Source organism: Oncorhynchus nerka, linkage group LG7, assembly GCF_034236695.1.
Source record: "Oncorhynchus nerka isolate Pitt River linkage group LG7, Oner_Uvic_2.0, whole genome shotgun sequence".
NCBI lineage: Eukaryota > Metazoa > Chordata > Actinopteri > Salmoniformes > Salmonidae > Oncorhynchus > Oncorhynchus nerka.
The window spans coordinates 5,015,112-5,040,266 of NC_088402.1; the positions used below are offsets into that span (position 1 = coordinate 5,015,112).

A 25,155-nucleotide genomic window follows, 5' to 3' on the forward strand; every position below is an offset into this window, starting at 1 on the left:
ACAAACCGTTCACATTGATGCAAACGCCAGGAGCCTATAAGAAACTAAACTATTACTGACCAGGAGCTCAAGAGAATTTGAATGGATTAGAAAAAGCTATAAAGGACAATCAAAATCCATTGGACTCCCCAATTACTGACCAGGAGCTCGATAAGAAACTAAACTATTACTGACCAGGAGCTCTATAAGAAACTAAACTATTACTGACCAGGAGCTCTATAAGAAACTAAACTATTACTGACCAGGAGCTCTATAAGAAACTAAACAATTACTGACCAGGAGCTCTATAAGAAACTAAACTATTACTGACCAGGAGCTCTATAAGAAACTAAACTATTACTGACCAGGAGCTCTATAAGAAACTAAACTATTACTGACCAGGAGCTCTATAAGAAACTAAACTATTACTGACCAGGAGCTCTATAAGAAACTAAACTATTACTGACCAGGAGCTCTATAAGAAACTAAACTATTACTGACCAGGAGCTCGATAAGGAACTAAACTATTACTGACCAGGAGCTCTATAAGAAACTAAACTATTACTGACCAGGAGCTCTATAAGAAACTAAACTATTACTGACCAGGAGCTCGATAAGAAACTAAACTATTACTGACCAGGAGCTCTATAAGAAACTAAACTATTACTGACCAGGAGCTCTATAAGAAACTAAAATATTACTGACCAGGAGCTCTATAAGAAACTAAACTATTACTGACCAGGAGCTCGATAAGGAACTTCAGAGCCTCAAATATGTATATATTTTTTAAAAGCATCCTAAATGAGATGCCCAAATTCACAAAATGTAAATTGTTATATTAAAACTATTTCATTAACCTCTCTTGGGTAGGGGGCAGTATTTTCACGTCTGGATGAAAACCTTGCACAAAATAAACTGCCTGTCACTCAGGCATAGAGGCTAGGATATGCATATAATTGGTCGATTTGGATAGAAAAAACTCTATAGTTTCTAAAACCGTTAAAATAAGGTCTGTGAGTATAACAGAACTGATATGGCAGGAGAAACCCCAAGGACAAACCGTTCCCCCCCTGAAAAATGTTCAACGTACCACTGTTTCCAATGGCTGTTTCCAATGGCTGTCACTTTTATTATAAGGCCAAATCCTCCCAGGTTGCAGTTCCTACGGCTTCCACTAGATGTCAACAGTCTTTAGAAAGAGTTTCAGGCTGGTTTTTGGAAAAATTAGCCAGAAATTGTAGTTTTTCTAGGTGGCTCCCATTTTGGATGTAGTGTTTCCAAGAGTGTAGAAGAGAACGCGTTCTTTGGTATTTTTCTCTGGTAAGGATTCTCCGTTTTAAATGTTAGCATTTATTTACGTATTAGGGTACCTCAGCTTTGATTGTAAACGTTGCTTGACTTGTTTGGACAAGGTTATTAGTAACGTTTGGGATTAATTTTGTATGCATTTTGATGGAGGGAAACTGGGTGGATTATTGACTGAAGCGAGCCAGCTAAACTGAGTTTTTATGGATATAAAGAAGGACATTATCGAACAAAAGGACAATTTGTGATGTATCTGGGACCTTTTGGAGTGCCAACAGAAGAAGATCAAAGGTATTTATATTTCTGACTTCTGTGGTGGTGCACCTGCCTTGTTGAAATATGTTTTTCATGCTTTTGTTTGCGGGGCTCTGTCCTCAGATAATCGCATGTTGTGCTTTCGCCGTAAAGCCTTTTTGAAATCGGACACGGCGGATTAACAAGAAGTTAAGCTTTATTTTGCCGTATTACACTTGTGATTTTATAAAAGTTAAATATTTATATTTACTGTAGTTTGAATTTCGCGTTCTGCAATTTCACCAGATGTTGGCCAGGTGGGATTCTACCGTCCCACCTGCCCATAAGAAGTAAAACCTGAGTATATGTTAAAGCTTGATCGACTTCCAAATAGCATTTGATACGGGAATGTTCTACACAGTTATTGAAAGTGGTGTAGGATGTAAAGCATATGACATAATTAAATCAATACTGGCAATACTTGCAGCATCAAAATTGGCAAGAAAATAACATAATTATTTTACCACAGCCGAGGCCTTCGCCAGGGGCGGGGCCTTCACCAGGGGCGGGGCCTTCACCAGGGGCGGGGCCTTCACCAGGGGCGGGGCCTTCGCCAGGGGCGGGCCAGGGGCGGCTTCGCCAGGGGCGGGGCCTTCGCCAGGGGCGGGGCCTTCGCCAGGGGCGGGGCCTTCACCAGTGGCGGGGCCTTCGTCAGGGTTGAAATCTGAGCCCTGCACTCTTCAATAATTACATCAACGAATTGGCAACTCTTCTAGAAAAACCCTCAGCCCTTTGTGTTAGTCTCCACAATTCAGAGGTTAAATGCCTTCCCTTCACAGATGACCCGTGCCTGCTGTCATCCACAGCACATGGCCTGAACCTGCTAGAGCAGTCCTGCCAGACCTGGGCCCTGGACCTGCTAGAGCAGTCCTGCCAGACCTGGGCCCTGGACCTGCTAGAGCAGTCCTGCCAGACCTGGGCCCTGCCCCTGCTAGAGCAGTCCTGTCAGACAGGAAACCACAAAAATACTAATATAATGGTTTTCCAGAGAAGATCCAGATCTCAAGGAATTAGATCAAAGTTGTCAATTGGTACAAAATGTATAGATTGGAGCTACAATTATTTATGTTAAAAATAGCTCAACTGGACGCCGTAATGAGGCAGTGGATGAACTGAGAGAGAAAGCACGCAGGGCATTCTACGCCATTAAAACAAATATCTAATTGAGATGCCTATTAAAATGTGCCTAAAATGATTGTTTCATTAAACCAACTGCACGTTATGGCAGAGAGGTGTGGGGTCCACTTGCAAAACAGGATTTCACCCAATGGGACAAACACCCCATTGAAACCCTGAATGCAGAGTTCTGTAAGATTCTCCTACATGTCCAGAGGAAAACTATAAACAATTCATACAGGGAAGAAATAGGCCAATAAAAAACTCAATAAAGAGCAATTAAGTTTTGAAAACATCTACCATACAGTAACCCCCTCTCATATCATTACCAAGCCAAGAGCTGAGCAAAGAGAAGGGCCTGATCCAGTTGGTCCTGGGGATAAGAGAGAGAAGCTCATCAAAGAGAGAGAGACACAGACGAAGAGAGAGACACAGAGACACAGAGACTCAGACACAGAGACAGAGAGACAGAGAGAAAGACAGAGAAACAGAGAGACAGACAGACAGAGAGACAGACAGAGACAGAGAGACAGAGAGAGAGAGAGAGAGAGAGAGAGAGAGAGAGAGAGAGAGAGAGAGAGAAAGAAAGAGAGAGACAGACACGGAGACAGACAGAGAGACAGACAGAGAGACAAAGAGGGACAGAGACACAGACACAGACACAGAGAGACACAGAGAGGCAGAGAGACAGAAAGAGAGAGGCCTGCTTATACGTTCTCTGCACGCAGCACACCACGCGCTGACTGACTGATAAACATGAGCTCTCTGCTCACTTTACAAAATGTCTCCTTTGAAAGGCACAGAGAGGCCAAATATGACACACACAACAATATGACACAGACACACCACTCAACGGGAGCTTTGTGTTCAACAATCACAACTACTTGACAACCTCGTCTCCCCTCGTCTCCCCTCTCCTCCCCTGCCTTTCTCCCCCTCATGGAACCTTTCAGTCTCTTTACATCTCTCTCTCTGTCTCTCTCTACCTCTCTCTGTCTCTCTCTACCACTCTCTGTCTCTCTGTCTCTCTCTACCTCTCTCTGTCTCTCTCTACCACTCTCTGTCTCTCTGCCTCTCTCTGTCTCTCTGTCTCTCTCTACCTCTCTCTGTCTCTCTCTACCACTCTCTGTCACTCTCTGTCACTCTGTCTCTCTGTCTCTCTCTACCTATCTCTGTCTCTCTCTACCACTCTCTGTCTCTCTGTCTCTAAGGTCTCTCTCTACCTCTCTCTGTCTCTCTCTCTACCTCTCTTTACCTCTACCTCTCTCTGTCTCTCTGTATGTCTCTATGTCTCTATGTCTCTCTCTCTGTCTCTCTGTCTCTCTCTCTACCTCTCTCTACCTCTACCTCTCAGTGTCTCTCTCTACCTCTCTCTGTCTCTCTCTACCACTCTCTGTCTCACTCTCTACCTCTCTCTGTCTCTCTGTATGTCTCTATGTCTCTCTCTCTGTCTCTCTCTACCTCTCTCTATCTCTCTCTACCTCTGTCTCTCTCTCTACCTCTCTCTACCTCTACCTCTCTCTGTCTCTCTCTACCTCTCTCTACCTCTACCTCTCTCTGTCTCTCTCTCTACCTCTACCTCTCTCTGTCTCTCTCTCTACCTCTACCTCTCTCTCTCTCTCTCTCTACCTCTACCTCTCTCTGTCTCTCTCTCTACCTCTACCTCTACCTCTCTCTGTCTCTACCTCTACCTCTCTCTGTCTCTCTCTCTACATCGCTCTCCCTGTCTCTCTCTTTACATCTCTCTCTCTGTCTCTCTCTTTACATCTCTCTCTCTGTCTCTCTCTCGGTCTCTCTCTCTATCTCTCTCTGTCTCTGTCTCTCTCTCTACCTCTCTCTCTCTCTACCTCTCTCTCTACCTCTCTCTCTACCTCTCTCTCTCTCTGTCTCTCTCTCTACCTCTCTCTCTACCTCTCTCTCTACACCTCTCTACACCTCTCTCTCTCTAGCTCTCTCTCTACACCTCTCTACATCTCTCTCTCTCTCTACCTCTCTCTACACCACTCTCTCTCTCTGTCTCCCTCTCTAAACCTCTCTCTCTCTCGGTCTCCCTCTCTACACCTCTCTCTCTCTCTCTGTCTCCTTCTCTACACCTCTCTCTCTACCTCTCTCTCTACCTCTCTGCCTCTCTGCCTCTCTGCCTCTCTGCCTCTCTGCCTCTCTCTCCTCTCCTACTTCCTCCTTCTTCCTCCTTCTTCCTCCTACTTCCTCTACACAAATTGCTCCCTTTCTCTCTCTCGCCCTCTGTGCCCTCTCGCATTTTCATTTTCTTCCAATTTTTCCTTAACCAAGGTTGTTATCCCTCTTTCATTTCCGTTTGGAGGCAGAGAGGAGGCAAGGGTGCCCCTGGCACCAAAGGAGCAGGGGAGAAGAAGAGATAGAGAAAGAGAGAGAGAGAAAGAGAGAGAGAAAGAAAAAGAGGAAAAGTTAGAGAGAGATGACACAGCTGGAGGAGAATGATAAGACAGATGACACAGCTGGAGGTGAATAACGAGACAGATGACACAGCTGGAGGTTAATAATGAGACAGATGATACAGCTGGAGGTGAATAACAAGACAGATGATACAGCTGGAGGTGAATAATAAGATGACACAGCTGGAGGTGAATAATAATATGACACAGCTGGAGGTGAATAATAAGATGACACAGCTGGAGGTTAATAATGAGACAGATGATACAGCTGGAGGTGAATAACAAGACAGATGATACAGCTGGAGGTGTATAATAAGATGACACAGCTGGAGGTGAATTAATAAGATGACACAGCTGGAGGTGAATAATAAGATAGATGACACAGCTGGAGGTGAATAACAAGACAGATGACACAGCTGGAGGTTAATAATGAGACAGATGACACAGCTGGAGGTGAATAACAAGACAGATGACACAGCTGGAGGTTAATAATGAGACAGATGATTCAGCTGGAGGTGATTAACGAGACAGAAGACACAGCTGGAGGTGAATAACGAGACAGAAGACACAGCTGGAGGTGAATAACGAGACAGAAGACACAGCTGGAGGTGAATAACAAGACAGATGACACACAGTTAAATATGTGTTCTGCTGTGACAGAGGGAGACAGAGCAGTTCATCAAAGAGAGGCATAGAGGCAGAGAGACAGAAAGAGAGAGGCCTGCTTATACGTTCTCTGCATGCAGCACACCACGCGCTGACTGACTGATAAACATGAGCTCTCTACTCGCTTTACAAAATGTCTCCTTTGAAAGGCACAGAGAGGCCAAATCTCCAACACACACAACAATATGACACAGACACACCACTCAACGGGAGCTTTGTGTTCAACAATCACAACTACTTGACACCCTCGCCTCCCCTCGTCTCCCCTCATCCACTCTCCTCCTCCCCTCGTCTCCCCTCATCCACTCTCCTCCTCCCCTCGTCTCCCCTCGTCTCCCCTCATCCACTCTCCTCCTCCCCTCGTCTCCCCTCATCCACTCTCCTCCTCCCCTCGTCTCCCCTCATCCACTCTCCTCCTCCCCTCATGTCCCCTCGTCCACTCTCCTCCTCCCCTCATGTCCCCTCGTCTCCCCTCTCTCCTCCCCTCTGATCCTCCCCTCTAATCCTCGCCTTTCCCTCTCCTCCTTTCTCCTCTCCTCTTCCCTTCTCCTTCCCCCTCTCCTACCCTCCTTCCTTCTATAATAATAATAATGAGGCATCTTACACAGCTGGAGGTGAATAATGAGACAGAAGACACAGCTGGAGGTGAATAATGAGACAGAAGACACAGCTGGAGGTGAATAATAAGATGACACAGCTGGAGGTGAATAATAAGATAGATGACACAGCTGGAGGTGAATAATGAGACAGAAGACACAGCTGGAGGTGAATAATAAGATAGATGACACAGCTGGAGGTGAATAACAAGACAGATGACACAGCTGGAGGTTAATAATGAGACAGATGACACAGCTGGAGGTGAATAATAAGACAGATGACACAGCTGGAGGTGAATAATAAGATGACACAGCTGGAGGTGAATAACAAGACAGATGACACAGCTGGAGGTGAATAACAAGACAGATGATACAGCTGGAGGTGAATAACAAGACAGATGACACAGCTGGAGGTGAATAATAAGATAGATAACACAGCTGGAGGTGAACAATGAGACAGATGACACAGCTGGAGGTGAATAATAAGATAGATGACACAGCTGGAGGTGAATAACAAGACAGATGACACAGCTGGAGGTGAATAATAAGATGACACAGCTGGAGGTGAATAATAAGATAGATGATACAGCTGGAGGTGAATAATAAGACAGATGACACAGCTGGAGGTGAATAATGAGACAGAAGACACAGCTGGAGGTGAATAATAAGACAGATGACACAGCTGGAGGTGAATAATGAGACAGAAGACACAGCTGGAGGTGAATAATAAGACAGATGACACAGCTGGAGGTGAATAATAAGATGACACAGCTGGAGGTGAATAATAAGATAGATGACACAGCTGGAGGTGAATAATAAGATGACACAGCTGGAGGTGAATAATAAGATAGATGATACAGCTGGAGGTGAATAATTAGACAGATGACACAGCTGGAGGTGAATAATAAGATGACACAGCTGGAGGTGAATAATAAGATAGATGATACAGCTGGAGGTGAATAATGAGACAGATGACACAGCTGGAGGTGAATAATAAGATGACACAGCTGGATGTGATTAGTAAAATAGATTACACAGCTGGAGATGAATAATAAGACAGATGACACAGCTGGAGGTGAATAATAAGACAGATGACACAGCTGGAGGTGAATAATAAGATAGATGACACAGCTGGAGGTGAATAATGAGACAGATGACACAGCTGGAGGTGATTAATAAGATAGATTACACAGCTGGAGGTGATTAGTAATAAGAACGCATACATCAACTATTGGCAACGTGAGGTTGAAGGTCAGTGACAGACGCAATGCTACCAAACATAGGAAAGAGGCTTTACTTAAGCTTAATACTTAACCTGTGTAAAAGACCACAAACAAAGACAAACCTTAATTAACTACACAATTGGTGAGGATAGCCTGGCTAATGAATCCGGATGTCATCATCACTGTGGGTCAGGAGAGAGAGAGAATAAACAACTTTCTAATCACCTGCCCCAGATCGAGAGATCGAGAAAACGAGAGAAAGAGAGAGAGAGAGAGAGACAGAGAGAGAGAGAGAGAGACAGAGAAACAGACAGACAGACAGACAGACAGACAGACAGACAGACAGACAGACAGACAGACAGACAGACAGACAGACAGACAGAGAGAGAGAGAGAGAGAGAGAGAGAGAGAGATAGAATAAACAACTTTCTAATCACCTGCCCCAGATCGAGAGATCGAGAAAAAGAGAGAGAAAAAGAGAGACTGGCAGACCACAGAAGGAGATCAGAAACAAAGCTCAAGAAAAAAAGAAAACAACTCCTGTCTATTTACTTGGTGACAACAGAGGCTCTAAGGCATGTGTGGCACTGCTGTGTGCATTTAAAGACCAGCCAGACATTCAAAAACAATGTCATGCCTGCCGACGGCTAAAAATGCTTTGCTAAAGACGGCTACATCTTCAGATGAGGCATATCTCTATATAAAAAAAAGCTTACATAACATATTCTAAAATCCTCTGAGGTAGTGCCACACTAACCCAATTGAAGAGCTCAGCATTGAGGATAAGTAGCTATGACAGAGGGCTATGTGAATGAAGTGGCCATTCAAATGATTAAATAGGATTCTACCACATCAAGAGGACGAGGTCGTTAAAATGCTAGGTTACCACCACAACAAGAGGTAGAGTCCATTCACATGCTAGGTTACTACGACAACAAGAGGTAGAGCCCATTCAAATGCTAGGTTACTACCACAACAAGAGGTAGAGTCCATTCACATGCTAGGTTACCACCACAACAAGAGGTAGAGTCCATTCACATGTTAGGTTACCACCACAACAAGAGGTAGAGTCCATTCACATGCTAGGTTACTACGACAACAAGAGGTAGAGTCCATTCACATGCTAGGTTACTACCACAACAAGAGGTAGAGTCCATTCACATGCTAGGTTACTACCACAACAAGAGGTAGAGTCCATTCACATGCTAGGTTACCACCACAACAAGAGGTAGAGTCCATTCACATGCTAGGTTACTACGACAACAAGAGGTTTCACTACTACACAACAAGAGGTAGAGTCCATTCAAATGCTAGGTTACTACCACAACAAGAGGTAGAGTCCATTCACATGCTAGGTTACTACGACAACAAGAGGTAGAGTCCATTCACATGCTAGGTTACCACCACAACAAGAGGTAGAGTCCATTCACATGCTAGGTTACTACCACAACAAGAGGTAGAGTCCATTCAAATGCTAGGTTACTATGACAACAAGAGGTAGAGTCCATTCACATGCTAGGTTACCACCACAACAAGAGGTAGAGTCCATTCACATGCTAGGTTACCACCACAACAAGAGGTAGAGTCCATTCACATGCTAGGTTACCACCACAACAAGAGGTAGAGTCCATTCACATGCTAGGTTACCACCACAACAAGAGGTAGAGTCCATTCACATGCTAGGTTACTACGACAACAAGAGGTAGAGTCCATTCACATGCTAGGTTACTACCACAACAAGAGGTAGAGCCCATTCACATGTTAGGTTACTACCACAACAAGAGGTAGAGTCCATTCACATGCTAGGTTACTACGACAACAAGAGGTAGAGTCCATTCAAATGCTAGGTTACTATGACAACAAGAGGTAGAGTCCATTCACATGCTAGGTTACTACCACAACAAGAGGTAGAGTCCATTCAAATGCTAGGTTACTATGACAACAAGAGGTAGAGTCCATTCACATGCTAGGTTACCACCACAACAAGAGGTAGAGTCCATTCACATGCTAGGTTACCACCACAACAAGAGGTAGAGTCCATTCACATGCTAGGTTACTACCACAACAAGAGGTAGAGTCCATTCACATGCTAGGTTACTACCACAACAAGAGGTAGAGCCCATTCACATGTTAGGTTACTACCACAACAAGAGGTAGAGTCCATTCACATGCTAGGTTACTACGACAACAAGAGGTAGAGTCCATTCACATGCTAGGTTACTACCACAACAAGAGGTAGAGTCCATTCACATGCTAGGTTACTACGACAACAAGAGGTAGAGTCCATTCAAATGCTAGGTTACTACGACAACAAGAGGTAGAGTCCATTCACATGCTAGGTTACTACCACAACAAGGTAGAAGGTAGAGGAGAAAATATTTAAGGAGCATGTTAACGGTCCATTCTAAATCGAAATACATTTCACACATATAAAACTTAGTACCTGTAAACACAAGATTAAAGATCCAGAATAGTCTGGTGGGTGACACTATCAGTATGACACTTGTGAATGATGCTCAGCATGAAGCAAGAAACGGCACCTGCCATTTTTTTTATTTTTACTTTTTGAAATGATAGTCAAACACTTCATGTTGCCTTAGCCGATAACTTCTTAAAATGAAGCACATTAATCCACCTTACAAAGGCGTTCGTTTTTAAGTTTGTGAGTTTTAAGTTTGTTGGAAGGCCATCTTCTCCATTAAAAACAAATGTACTGTAATGACCTGACTAGATCATAAATGAACAATTGTCCAGACAGAGGCTTGAGTTTGCGAATTGACGGTTTATTAAACCAACTTTACACAGGCTACTGTTTGGGCCGAAGCACACGCCAAATAGATGACAGATAACCCACAAGCCAATCGTGACCTTCTCTTGTGAAGCCCAGACATAAGAGAGAGAGAGAGAACAAAGGCTGAACCTGGTCTTAACTTCCAATGCCCCGCCCCCTCCACGCCACTCCGCCAACCACCAGGATGCCCGGCATCAGAACATTCCAGGCATTCCCGTGATTGGCAGATAGCAGGTTGATTGACATGTCGGACCCCGCGAACACCGAGTACTGGTCAGTACAATACAACCACCTCCTAGCCTAGCACATAACACACAGCTGTCTGTGCGGGTCGCTACAGTACCTTTATAATAAAAGCATAATCACATTTTGAGGTCATTTTTGGAGAATTGTGTTTTTCTGCTAACGGAACGAACATTCGCGCTTATACCCTACTGCCGTGTTCGCTTTTCTGCGCTTATAATGTGAAGAAAAAGCCTAATAGTTTATGAACATTTTAATGAGATACACGTTCTGATCTGCTGTGTCAAGTTCATTGCTTAGAATAGTTATATTTTTGATGCTAGTGGTTGTATTAATTTGGGATCTATCGCATCCCACAACAATTTGTAATATTTATTTATCGCATAGAATAGGTCGGTTTTTGTAGTATGGGGGGGGGATAGTAGATTGACATAGGCTAGTCCTTTTGCTGTTCGTTATGCCTAATCACTCATCTTGTTGACTGACGAAAAGATAATGTGGACAGTTCTTCCAATATCTTCAATATTCGCATCAGAATTGGATAAGGACGCGCGCAGTCACGTCATGTGAGTGAGAGGTGTTTCGGCAAGCAGCTGGGAGACGGGAATTATAACGATTATATTCAGCCCAAGGGCACAACGGCCACTGGCTGCAAAAATATTGCATGTGATTTTTAGGGGGCATTACGGCCATACATGCAGACTGGAAATTCTAGGTATTATCAAGAACTTCTCAATTGTTAAACGAGAGACTAATAAAGTCTGTACTGTCTTTTCACGCCACTTTTCTTTCAAATCATCATTAGAGTCGAATCATGCAGCCTTACAATGTATTAAAAATGAAAAATAAATCTAACCCAACGTTTGTAGAACTACTAAAGTTACATTAATAACTCTAAATTAATCTTTGTTAACCCGCTCAACACAGAATCCGTGCCTGTGCGCACTCCCTCAAATCGTTTGGAGAAAAATATCCATTCTATTTAATCAGCTTTTTTTTCATTTGTATTCTTCATGCTATAAAATAATATAAAATAATTCCACGGAATTCTAAGCAAATCTTGTCTGCTAAATGAACTGGTGTAGCCCACAATACGGATTTCCAATAGCTTTCAAACATACCTGACCCAGAATGGACCCTGGACTGACACACAACTGTATAGCACTTAGTGTTACTGTTCACTACAGACCTGATAGTGTTACTGTCCACTACAGACCTGTTAGTGTTACTGTTCACTATAGACCTGTTAGTGTTACTGTCCACTACAGACCTGTTAGTGTTACTGTCCACTACCTGTTAGTGTTATTGTCCACTACAGACCTGTTAGTGTTACTGTCCACTACAGACCTGTTAGTGTTACTGTCCACTACAGACCTGTTAGTGTTACTGTCCACTACAGACCTGATAGTGTTACTGTCCACTACAGACCTGATAGTGTTACTGTCCACTACCTGTTAGTGATACTGTCCACTACCTGTTAGTGTTACTGTCCACTACAGACCTGTTAGTGTTACTGTTTCTACAGACCTGTTAGTGTTACTGTTACTACAGACCTGTTAGTGTTACTGTCCACTACAGACCTGTTAGTGTTACTGTCCACTACAGACCTGTTAGTGTTACTGTCCACTACAGACCTCTGTTAGTGTTACTGTCCACTACAGACCTGTTAGTGTTACTGTTCACTACAGACCTGTTAGTGTTACTGTCCACTACAGACCTGTTAGTGTTACTGTCCACTACAGACCTGTTAGTGTTACTGTCCACTACAGACCTGTTAGTGTTACTGTCCACTACCTGTTAGTGTTACTGTCCACTACAGACCTGTTAGTGTTACTGTCCACTACAGACCTGTTAGTGTTACTGTCCACTACCTGTTAGTGTTACTGTTCACTACCTGTTAGTGTTACTGTCCACTACAGACCTGTTAGTGTTACTGTCCACTACCTGTTAGTGTTACTGTTCACTACCTGTTAGTGTTAGTGTCCACTACAGACCTGTTAGTGTTACTGTCCACTACCTGTTAGTGTTACTGTTCACTACCTGTTAGTGTTACTGTTCACTACAGACCTGTTAGTGTTACTGTCCACTACAGACCTGTTAGTGTTACTGTCCACTACCTGTTAGTGTTACTGTCCACTACAGACCTGTTAGTGTTACTGTTCACTACCTGTTAGTGTTACTGTCCACTACAGACCTGTTAGTGTTACTGTCCACTACAGACCTGTTAGTGTTACTGTCCACTACCTGTTAGTGTTACTGTCCACTACCTGTTAGTGTTACTGTTACTGTTCACTACCTAGACCACTACAGACCTTAGTGTTACTGTCCACTACAGACCTGTTAGTGTTACTGTCCACTACAGACCTGTTAGTGTTACTGTCCACTACAGACCTGTTAGTGTTACTGTCCACTACCTGTTAGTGTTACTGTCCACTACAGACCTGTTAGTGTTACTGTCCACTACAGACCTGTTAGTGTTACTGTCCACTACAGACCTGTTAGTGTTACTGTTTCTACAGACCTGTTAGTGTTACTGTCCACTACAGACCTGTTAGTGTTACTGTCCACTACCTGTTAGTGATACTGTCCACTACCTGTTAGTGTTACTGTTCTCTACAGACCTGTTAGTGTTACTGTCCACTACAGACCTGTTAGTGTTACTGTCCACTACCTGTTAGTGTTACTGTCCACTACAGACCTGTTAGTGTTACTGTTCACTACAGACCTGTTAGTGTTACTGTCCACTACAGACCTGTTAGTGTTACTGTCCACTACAGACCTGTTAGTGTTACTGTTCACTACAGACCTGTTAGTGTTACTGTCCACTACAGACCTGTTAGTGTTACTGTCCACTACAGACCTGTTAGTGTTACTGTTACTACAGACCTGTTAGTGTTACTGTCCACTACCTGTTAGTGTTACTGTCCACTACAGACCTGTTAGTGTTACTGACCTGTTAGTGTTACCCACTACCTGTTAGTGTTACTGTCCACTACAGACCTGTTACTGTCCACTACCTGTTAGTGTTACTGTCCACTACCCTGTTAGTGTCCACTACAGACCTGTTAGTGTTACTGTCCACTACAGACCTGTTAGTGTTACTGTCCACTACAGACCTGTTAGTGTTACTGTCCACTACAGACCTGTTAGTGTTACTCCACTACAGACCTGTTCACTACTACAGACCTGTTAGTGTTACTGTCCACTACCTGTTAGACCTGTTAGTGTTACTGTCCACTGTCTGTTCACTACAGACCTGTTAGTGTTACTGTCCACTACAGACCTGTTACTGTCCACTACAGACCTGTTACTGTCCACTACACTACAGACCTGTTAGTGTTACTGTTACTACAGACCTGTTAGTGTTACTGTCCACTACCTGTTAGTGTTACTGTCCACTACAGACCTGTTAGTGTTACTGTCCACTACCTGTTAGTGTTACTGTCCACTACCTGTTAGTGTTCCTGTCCACTACAGACCTGTTAGTGTTACTGTCCACTACAGACCTGTTAGTGTTACTGTCCACTACAGACCTGTTAGTGTTACTGTCCACTACAGACCTGTTAGTGTTACTGTCCACTACAGACCTGTTAGTGTTACTGTCCACTACAGACCTGTTAGTGTTACTGTCCACTACAGACCTGTTAGTGTTACTGTCCACTACAGACCTGTTAGTGTTACTGTCCACTACAGACCTGTTAGTGTTACTGTCCACTACAGACCTGTTAGTTAGTGACCTTTAGTGTTACTGTCCACTACCCTGTTAGTGTTACTGTCCACTACCCTGTTAGTGTTACTGTCCACTACAGACCTGTTAGACCTGTCCACTACCTGTTAGTGATACTGTCCACTACAGACCTGTTAGTGTTACTGTCCACTACAGACCTGTTAGTGTTACTGTTCACTACCTGTTAGTGTTACTGTCCACTACAGACCTGTTAGTGTTACTGTCCACTACAGACCTGTTAGTGTTACTGTCCACTACAGACCTGTTAGTGTTACTGTCCACTACAGACCTGTTAGTGTTACTGTCCACTACAGACCTGTTAGTGTTACTGTCCACTACAGACCTGTTAGTGTTACTGTCCACTACAGACCTGTTAGTGTTACTGTCCACTACAGACCTGTTAGTGTTACTGTCCACTACCTGTTAGTGTTACTGTCCACTACAGACCTGTTAGTGTTACTGTCCACTACCTGTTAGTGTTACTGTCCACTACAGACCTGTTAGTGTTACTGTTCACTGTCCACAGACCTGTTAGTGTTACTGTCCACTACAGACCTGTTAGTGTTACTGTCCACTACAGACCTGACCTGTTAGTGTTACTGTCCACTACAGACCTGTGTTAGTGTTACTGTCCACTACAGACCTGTTAGTGTTACTGTCCACAGACCTGTTAGTGTTACTGTTCACTACAGACCTGTTAGTGTTACTGTCCACTACAGACCTGTTAGTGTTACTGTCCACTACAGACCTGTTAGTGTTACTGTCCACTACAGACCTGTTAGTGTTACTGTCCACTACAGACCTGTTAGTGTTACTGTCCACTACAGACCTGTTAGTGTTACTGTCCACTACAGACCTGTTAGTGTTACTGTCCACTACCCTGTTAGTGTTACTGTTCTCTGTCCACAGACCTGTTAGTGTTACTGTCCACTACAGACCTGTTAGTGTTACTGTCCACTACCTTAGTGTTACTACAGACCTGTTAGTGTTACTGTCCACTACAGACCTGTTAGTGTTACTGTTCACTACAGACCTGTTAGTGTTACTGTCCACTACAGACCTGTTAGTGTTACTGTCCACTACAGACCTGTTAGTGTTACTGTCCACTACCTGTTAGTGTTACTGTCCACTACAGACCTGTTAGTGTTACTGTTCACTACAGACCTGTTAGTGTTACTGTCCACTACAGACCTGTTAGTGTTACTGTCCACTACAGACCTGTTAGTGTTACTGTCCACTACAGACCTGTTAGTGTTACTGTCCACTACAGACCTGTTAGTGTTACTGTCCACTACAGTTACTGTTACTGTCCACTACAGACCTGTTAGTGTTACTACAGACCTGTTAGTGTTACTGTCCACTACAGACCTGTTAGTGTTACTGTCCACTACAGACCTGTTAGTGTTACTGTCCACTACAGACCTGTTAGTGTTACTGTCCACTACCTGTTAGTGTTACTGTCCACTACAGACCTGTTAGTGTTACTGTCCACTACAGACCTGTTAGTGTTACTGTCCACTACAGACCTGTTAGTGTTACTGTCCACTACAGACCTGTTAGTGTTACTGTCCACTACAGACCTGTTAGTGTTACTGTCCACTACAGACCTGTTAGTGTTACTGTTCACTACAGACCTGTTAGTGTTACTGTCCACTACAGACCTGTTAGTGTTACTGTCCACTACAGACCTGTTAGTGTTACTGTCCACTACCTGTTAGTGTTACTGTCCACTACAGACCTGTTAGTGTTACTGTTCACTACAGACCTGTTAGTGTTACTGTCCACTACAGACCTGTTAGTGTTACTGTCCACTACAGACCTGTTAGTGTTACTGTCCACTGTTAGTGTTACAGACCTGTTAGTGTTACTGTCCACTACAGACCTGTTAGTGTTACTGTCCACTACAGACCTGTTAGTGTTACTGTCCACTACAGACCTGTTAGTGTTACTGTCCACTACAGACCTGTTAGTGTTACTGTCCACTACAGACCTGTTAGTGTTACTGTCCACTACAGACCTGTTAGTGTTACTGTTACTACAGACCTGTTAGTGTTACTGTCCACTACCTGTTAGTGTTACTGTCCACTACAGACCTGTTAGTGTTACTGTCCACTACCTGTTAGTGTTACTGTCCACTAGTGTTACTGTCCACTACCTGTTAGTGTTCCTGTCCACTACAGACCTGTTAGTGTTACTGTCCACTACAGACCTGTTAGTGTTACTGTTCACTACCTGTTAGTGTTACTGTCCACTACAGACCTGTTAGTGTTACTGTTCACTACAGACCTGTTAGTGTTACTGTCCACTACAGACCTGTTAGTGTTACTGTCCACTACAGACCTGTTAGTGTTACTGTCCACTACAGACCTGTTAGTGATACTGTCCACTACAGACCTGTTAGTGTTACTGTCCACTACAGACCTGTTAGTGTTACTGTCCACTACCTGTTAGTGTTACTGTCCACTACAGACCTGTTAGTGTTACTGTCCACTACCTGTTAGTGTTACTGTCCACTACAGACCTGTTAGTGTTACTGTCCACTACAGACCTGTTAGTGTTACTGTTCACTACCTGTTAGTGTTACTGTCCACTACAGACCTGTTAGTGTTACTGTCCACTACAGACCTGTTAGTGTTACTGTCCACTACCTGTTAGTGTTACTGTCCACTACCTGTTAGTGTTACTGTTCACTATAGACCTGTTAGTGTTACTGTCCACTACAGACCTGTTAGTGTTACTGTCCACTACAGACCTGTTAGTGTTACTGTCCACTACAGACCTGTTAGTGTTACTGTCCACTACCTGTTAGTGTTACTGTCCACTACAGACCTGTTAGTGTTACTGTCCACTACAGACCTGTTAGTGTTACTGTCCACTACCTGTTAGTGTTACTGTTCACTACAGACCTGTTAGTGTTACTGTCCACTACAGACTTGTTAGACCTGTTAGTGTTACTGTGTTAGTGTTACTGTCCACTACCTGTTAGTGTTACTGTCCACTACAGACCTGTTAGTGTTACTCTTCACTACAGACCTGTTAGTGTTACTGTCCACTACCTGTTAGTGTTACTGTCCACTACACCTGTTAGTGTTCCTGTCCACTACAGACCTGTTAGTGTTACTGTCCACTACAGACCTGTTAGTGTTACTGTCCACTACAGACCTGTTAGTGTTACTGTCCACTACAGACCTGTTAGTGTTACTGTCCACTACAGACCTGTTAGTGTTACTGTCCACTACCTGTTAGTGTTACTGTCCACTACAGACCTGTTAGTGTTACTGTTCACTACAGACCTGTTAGTGTTACTGTCCACTACAGACCTGTTAGTGTTACTGTCCACTACAGACCTGTTAGTGTTACTGTCCACTACAGACCTGTTAGTGTTACTGTTCACTACAGACCTGTTAGTGTTACTGTCCACTACAGACCTGTTAGTGTTACTGTTCACTACAGACCTGTTAGTGTTACTGTCCACTACCTGTTAGTGTTACTGTCCACTACAGACCTGTTAGTGTTACTGTCCACTACAGACCTGTTAGTGTTACTGTCCACTACCTGTTAGTGTTACTGTTCACTACCTGTTAGTGTTCCTGCAGAGGTCTAATCTCCAGGGCCCTATTCTGCACACTGATCCCACTGGGAGATATGTTGAATCAACTCACATTGCAGAGACTATTGCCAACTCAATGCATCAGAGTTTTTCCTGATCCTGCCACCTTGCCAAGGAAAAGTCATGTCCCTATTAAGCACAACCATCTTATCGCAAATCATCCAAGTTCATAATTCTGACCTGGTCCTAAGGTTCCCCGGGCTGGGCGGACCGTCGTAGACAGACAGCAGGTCAAAGTCTTCCTCTAGAGCGAAACCTTGGAACACCAGCTGTATCCTGTTGTGTTCTGCTGCCAGGATCACCCACGTACAGTTGGCATAGTTGGGGTAACCGTACGGGTAGCCGGGGCTCTCTATCGTACCGTTGGGGCTCTGGAGAGAATAACTGCAGTTCTGAGCTGTTGGGGGGGAAGGGAGAAGGGGGGGGACGAATGGAGAGAGGGAGAACATGTGGTTAGCAAAGTAGACTGAGCAACAAGTAACATTAAAGGGGATATTTGCACGTTCAAACACCAACAAAGTGGATGCCCCACTCTACTGTTTTGGTAAACAGCTGTGGGATGCAGCTGGAGAAATGTAACCATTCAAATTCACACACAGAAGCTAACAAACAGATGGCTAGTACATCACTACTTCCTTCCTGAGACCTAGTACTAGATGCAGAAATGCTGTGGCTGTCTCTGTCAGTGATGCAGAAATGCTGTGGCTGTCTCTGTCAGTGATGCAGAAATGCCTTGTCTTTCTCTGTCAGTGATGCAGAAATGCTTTGTCTTTCTCAGTCAGTGATGCAGAAATGCCTTGTCTTTCTCTGTCAGTGATGCAGAAATGCTTTGTCTTTCTCAGTCAGTGATGCAGAAATGCCTTGTCTTTCTCAGTCAGTGATGCAGAAATGCCTTGTCTTTCTCTGTCAGTGGTGCAGAAATGCCTTGTCTTTCTCAGTCAGTGATGCAGAAATGCCTTATCTTTCTCTGTCAGTGGTGCAGAAATGCTTTGTCTTTCTCAGTGATGCAGAAATGCCTTGTCTTTCTCAGTCAGTGATGCAGAAATGCCTTGTCTTTCTCAGTCAGTGATGCAGAAATGCCTTGTCTTTCTCAGTCAGTGATGCAGAAATGCCTTATCTTTCTCTGTCAGTGGTGCAGAAATGCCTTGTCTTTCTCAGTCAGTGATGCAGAAATGCCTTGTCTTTCTCTGTCAGTGGTGCAGAAATGCCTTGTCTTTCTCAGTCAGTGATGCAGAAATGCCTTGTCTTTCTCTGTCAGTGGTGCAGAAATGCCTTGTCTTTCTCAGTCAGTGATGCAGAAATGCCTTGTCTTTCTCTGTCAGTGGTGCAGAAATGCCTTGTCTTTCTCTGTCAGTGGTGCAGAAATGCCTTGTCTTTCTCAGTCAGTGATGCAGAAATGCCTTGTCTTTCTCTGTCAGTGGTGCAGAAATGCCTTGTCTTTCTCAGTCAGTGATGCAGAAATGCCTTGTCTTTCTCAGTCAGTGATGCAGAAATGCCTTTGATCTCTCTATTAGTGGTGCAGAAAGCCAAGGTATTTCTGCATCCCTGACTGAGTATAAGCGGTGCTTCTTGAGTATGCCTCGTTACATTACAAGCATAGGAACATGCAGGTGCACAAACACAGGTATCCACACACATACACTACCGATCCATTTTTGGGTCACTTAGAAATAACCGTGTTTTCCATGAAAACATACATGAAATTAGTTGCAAAATGAATAGGAAATATAGTCAAGATGTTGACAAGGTTATAAATAATGATTTTTAATTGAAATAATAATTGTGTCCTTCAAATTTTGCTTTCGTAAAATAATCTTCCATTTGCTGCAATTACAGCCTTGCAGACCTTTGGCATTCTAGTTGTCCATTTGTTGAGGTAATGTGAAGAGATTTAACCCCATGCTTCCTGAGGCACCTCCCACAAGTTGGATTGGCTTGATGGGCCCCTTCTTACGTACCATACGGCCAAGCTGCTCCCACAACAGCTCAATAGGGTTGAGATCTGGTGACCTTGCTGACCACTCCTTTATAGACAGAAAACCAGCTGACTGCTTCTTCTCTAAATAGTTACTGCATAGTTTGGAGCTGTGCTTTGGATCATTGTCCTGTTGTAGGAGGAAATTGGCTCCAATTAATTAAGCGCCGTTCACAAGGTAAGGTATGGTGTTGCAAAATTAAGTGATAGCCTTCCTTCTTCAAGATCCCATTTACGTTATACAAATATCCCACTTTACCACCACCAAAGCACACCCAGATCCATCACATTGCCTCCACCATGCTTGACAGATGTTGCAAGATGCCGTCAAAGCGGACGAACCCGGGGATCAGGCGGGGACCAGTCACCCCTGCTGATGTGCGAGAACCTGTCACGCCAGCTGGGGTGCGGGAACCTAACAGATATGTTGAGGCAGGGGAGCCTGACGAGCCGGCTGAGGCAGGGGAGCCTGGCGATCTGGCTGAGGCATGAGAGCCTGACGAGCCGGCTGAGGCAGGGGAGCCTGGCGATCTGGCTGAGGCATGAGAGCCTGACGAGCCGGCTGAGGCAGGGGAGCCTGGCGAACTGGCTGAGGCATGAGAGCCTGACGAGCCGGCTGAGGCAGGGGAGCCTGGCGAACTGGCTGAGGCATGAGAGCCTGACGAGCCGGCTGAGGCAGGGGAGCCTGGCGAACTGGCTGAGGCATGAGAACCTGATGAGTCGGCTGAGGCAGGGGAGCCTGGCGAACTGGCTGAGGCATGAGAGCCTGACGAGCCGGCTGAGGCATGAGCGCCTGAAGCAGTTCCCGAACCCAACATCATTACTCTGACACAATTTCAGGGAGTGAGTGTTTTAATAAATAAAAGAAACAATGAAAAGGAACCACAAACACCGACATGAAAACCGAGTCAATAACACCTGAGGAAAGAACCGAGGGGAGTGACAGATGGATGGAAGTGACTGAGTCCAGGTGATTGTCATGAGGTGCAGGTGCGCAAGTCAAAGGTGACAGGTGAGCAGGCTGATGACCTAGAGGCCGTAGAAGGAGTATACGTGACATCTGTGAAGGGAGTAGTACACAGTGTTGTACAACCTCTTCAGTTTCTTGGCAATTTCTTGCATGGAATAGCCTTCATGTCTCATAACAAGAATAGGCTGATCAGTTTCAGAAGAAAATAATTTGTTTCTGGCCATTTGGAGCATGTAATCGAACCCACAAAAGCCACTTGACAAGCCCATTGGCAAGCCACTTGACAATCCCCTTGACAATCCTCTTAACAAGCACCTTGACAAACCCCTTGACAATCCCCTTGAAAATCCCCTTCATAATCCCCTTGAAAATCCCCTTCACAATCCCCTTCACAAACCCCTTGACAAGCACCTTGACAATCCCCTTGACAGTCCCCTTGACAAAACCCTTCACAAACCCCTTCACAAACCCCTTAACACTCCCCTTGACAAACCCCTTGACAATCCCCTTTAAAAGCACCTTGACAATCCCCTTGGCATTATCATTGGACAAGCCCCTTGACAAACCCATTGACAAACCCCTTTAAAAGCACCTTGACAATACCCTTGACATTATCCTTGGACAAGCCCCTTGACAAGCCCCTTGACAAACCCATTGACAAACCCCTTTAAAAGCACCTTGACAATCTCCTTGCCAATCCTCTTAACACTCCCCTTGACAAGCCCCTTGAAAATCCCCTCCACACTCCCCTTGACAAGCCCCTTGACAAAACCCTTCACAATCCCCTTGACAAGGACCTTGACAATCGCCTTCACAATCCCCTTCACAAACCCCTTTAAAAGCCTCTTGACAATCTCCTTGAAAATCGCAATGACACGCCCCTTGACAATCCCCTTGACAATCTCCTTGACAATCCCCTTGGCAATCCTCTTAACACTCCCCTTGACAAACCCCTTGACAAACCCATTGACAAGCCCCTTGACAATCCCCTTGACAATCCTCTTAACAAGCACCTTGACAATCTCCTTGACAATCCCTTTGGCAATCCTCTTAACACTCCCCTTGACAAGCCCCTTGACAAACCCCTTGAAAATCCCCTTCATAAACAAGCCCCTTGAAAATCCCCTTCACAATCCCCTTCACAAACCCCTTGACAAAACACTTGACAATCCGCTTGACAATCCGCTTGACAGGCGCCTTTACAAGCTCCTTGACAATCCCCTTGACAAGCACCTTGACAATCCCCTTGACATTATCCTTGGACAAGCCCCTTGACAAACCCCTTGACAAACCCATTGACAAACCCCTTTAAAAGCACCTTGACAATCCCCTTGACATTATCCTTGGACAAGCCCCTTGACAAACCCCTTGACAAGCACCTTGACAATCCCCTTGACATTATCCTTGGACAAGCCCCTTGACAAACCCATTGACAAACCCCTTTAAAAGCACCTTGACAATCCCCTTGACATTATCCTTGGACAAGCCCCTTGACAAACCCATTGACAAACCCCTTGACAAACCCCTTTAAAAGCACCTTGACAATCTCCTTGACAATACTCTTGCCAATCCTCTTAACACTCCCCTTGACAAGCCCCTTGAAAATCCCCTTCACACTCCCCTTCACAATCTCCTTGACAAGGACCTTGAAAATCCCCTTCACAATCCCCTTCACAATCCCCTTGACAAGGACCTTGACAATCGCCTTCACAATCCCCTTCACAAACCCCTTTAAAAGCCCCTTGACAATCTCCTTGAAAATCCCATTGACACGCCCTTTGACAAACCACTTGACAAGCCTCTTTACAAACCTTTGACTAGATACTTGACGATCCCCTTGACAATCCCTGAGACAATACCAATGACAATCTCCTTGACAATACCCCTTAAAACCCTTTGACAAGGACCTTGAAAAGCCCCTTGACAAGCTAGACAAGACACTAGACAAGCCTCTTGACAAGCCCCATGACAACCCAATTGACAAGCCCTTTTACAATCCCCTTCATAATCCCCTTGACAACCCTTGAAAATCCCCTTCACAATCCCCTTGACAAGCACCTTGACATTATCCTTGGACAAGCCCCTTGACAAGCACCTTTACAATCCTCTTGACAGTCCCCTTGACAAAATCCTTCACAAAACACTTGACAAGCTCCTTGACAAACCCTTGACAATCCGCTTGACAAACCCCTTGAAAAAGGACTTTCACAATCCCCTTGACAAGACTGTTGACAAGCCCTTTGACAAGCCCCTTGATAATCCTCTTTACAAGCCCCTTCATAATACCCTTGACAAGCCACTTGTCAATCCGCTTCACAAGCCTCTTGACAAACCACTTGACAAGCCTCTTGAAAAGCCCCTTGACAGGCTCCTTGACATACCACTTGATAATCCCATTGACAAGCCCCTTGACAATCCCCTTGACAATCGTCTTAAAACTCCCCTTGACAATCTCCTTGAAAATCCCATTGACAACCTTTTGACAAGCCCCATGATAATCCTCTTTACGAGTCCCTTGACTGGTCTCTTGAAATGCCCCTTAACAGGCTCCTTGACAAACCACTTGACAATCCCCTTGACAAGCCCCTTGACAAGCCCCTTGACAATCCCCTTGAAAGCACCTTCACCATCACCTTGACAAACCCCTTGACAAACCCCTTGACAAGCACCGTGACAAGCCCCTTGAGACTCCCCTTGACAAGCCCCTTGAGACTACCCTTGACAATCCACTAGACAATCCCCTTGACAATCGCCTTGACAATCGCCTTGACAATCGCCTTGACAATACCCCCTTAAAACCCTTTGACAAAACCCTTGAAAAGCCCATTGACAATCCACTTGACAAGCCTCTTGTCAGTCCCCTTGACAACCCCCTTGACAACTCCCTTGACAATCCCCTTGACAAGCCCCTTGACAAGCACCTTGACAAGCCCATTGACAAGCCCCTTGACAGGCTCCTTGACAAACCACTTAACAATCCCCATTGACAAGCCCCTTGACAATCCCTGTGACAATACCCATGACAATCTCCTTGACAATACCCCTTAAAACCCTTTGACAAGGACCTTGAAAAGTCCCTTGACAAGAATTTACAACCCCCTTGACAAGCCAATTGAGAAGCCCCTTGACAAGCCCCCTGACAAGCCTCTTGACAATCCCCTTGACAATCTCCTTGAAAATCCCATTGACAACCCTTTGACAAGCCCCTTCATAATACCCTTGACAAGCCACTTGTCAATCACCTTCACAAGCCTCTTGACAAGCAACTTGAATACCACCATGACAGGCTCATTGACAGGCTCCTTGACAAAACACTTGACAATCCCATTGACAAGCCACTGGACAGGCCAAATTATAATTCCTTGGACAATTCCCTGGACAATCCCCTTCACAAGCCACTTGACAAGCCTCTTGAGAAGCCCCTTGACAAGCCCCTTGAGAAGCCCCTTGACAATCCACTTGACAAGCCTCTTGACAACCTCCTTGACAAGCCCCTTGACAATCCACTTGACAAGCCTCTTGTCAGTCCCCTTGACAACCCTCTTGACAACCCCCTTGACAATCCCCTTGACGGAGGACTACATCTCTGTGTCACCACAACATACCACCATGTATCTAGCAGCAGGCAATTAATATTGGAGTGCTGTAACATAACATACCATTTATTTTTTATTTCACCTTTATTTAACCAGATAGGCTAGTTGAGAACACCTTTATTTAACCAGGTAGGCTAGTTGAGAACACCTTTATTTAACCAGATAGGCTAGTTGAGAACAAGTTCTCATTTACAACTGCGACCTGGTCAAGATAAAGCAAAGCAGTTCAACACATACAACAACACAGAGTTACACATGGGATAGACAAACATAGAACATACAACATACATCAATAATACAGTAGATTATTATATATACAGAATGTGCAAATGAGGTAAGATAAGGGAGGTAAGGCAGTAAATAGGCCATAGTGGCAAAGTAATTACAATATAGCAAGTACACACTGGAATAAATAAATACAGGATGGGGATGAGGTAGATTGGATAGGCTATTTACAGATGACTTATGTACAGGTGCAGTGATCTGTGAGCTGCTCATACAGCTGGTGCTTAAAGCTAGTGAGGGAGATATGAGTCTCCAGCTTCAGAGATTTTTGCAGTCCGTTCCAGTCATTGGCAGCAGAGAACTGGAAGGAAAGGCGGCCAAATGAAGATTTGGCTTTGGGGGTGACCAATGAGATGTACCATTAT

The 25,155-nt window shown here is 44.6% G+C and overlaps 1 protein-coding gene across 1 annotated transcript in view; it reads right to left on the reverse strand.

The window, feature by feature from the left end:
* Positions 1–25,155, reverse strand: part of csmd2 (CUB and Sushi multiple domains 2) — a 726,975-nt gene that overhangs the window by 651,699 nt on the left and 50,121 nt on the right. Inside the window, exon 2 of the mRNA XM_065020074.1 lies at positions 18,145–18,361. Within this exon, the coding sequence (XP_064876146.1) occupies positions 18,145–18,361 (217 nt within the window). The remainder of the gene's footprint in view (positions 1–18,144; positions 18,362–25,155) is intronic.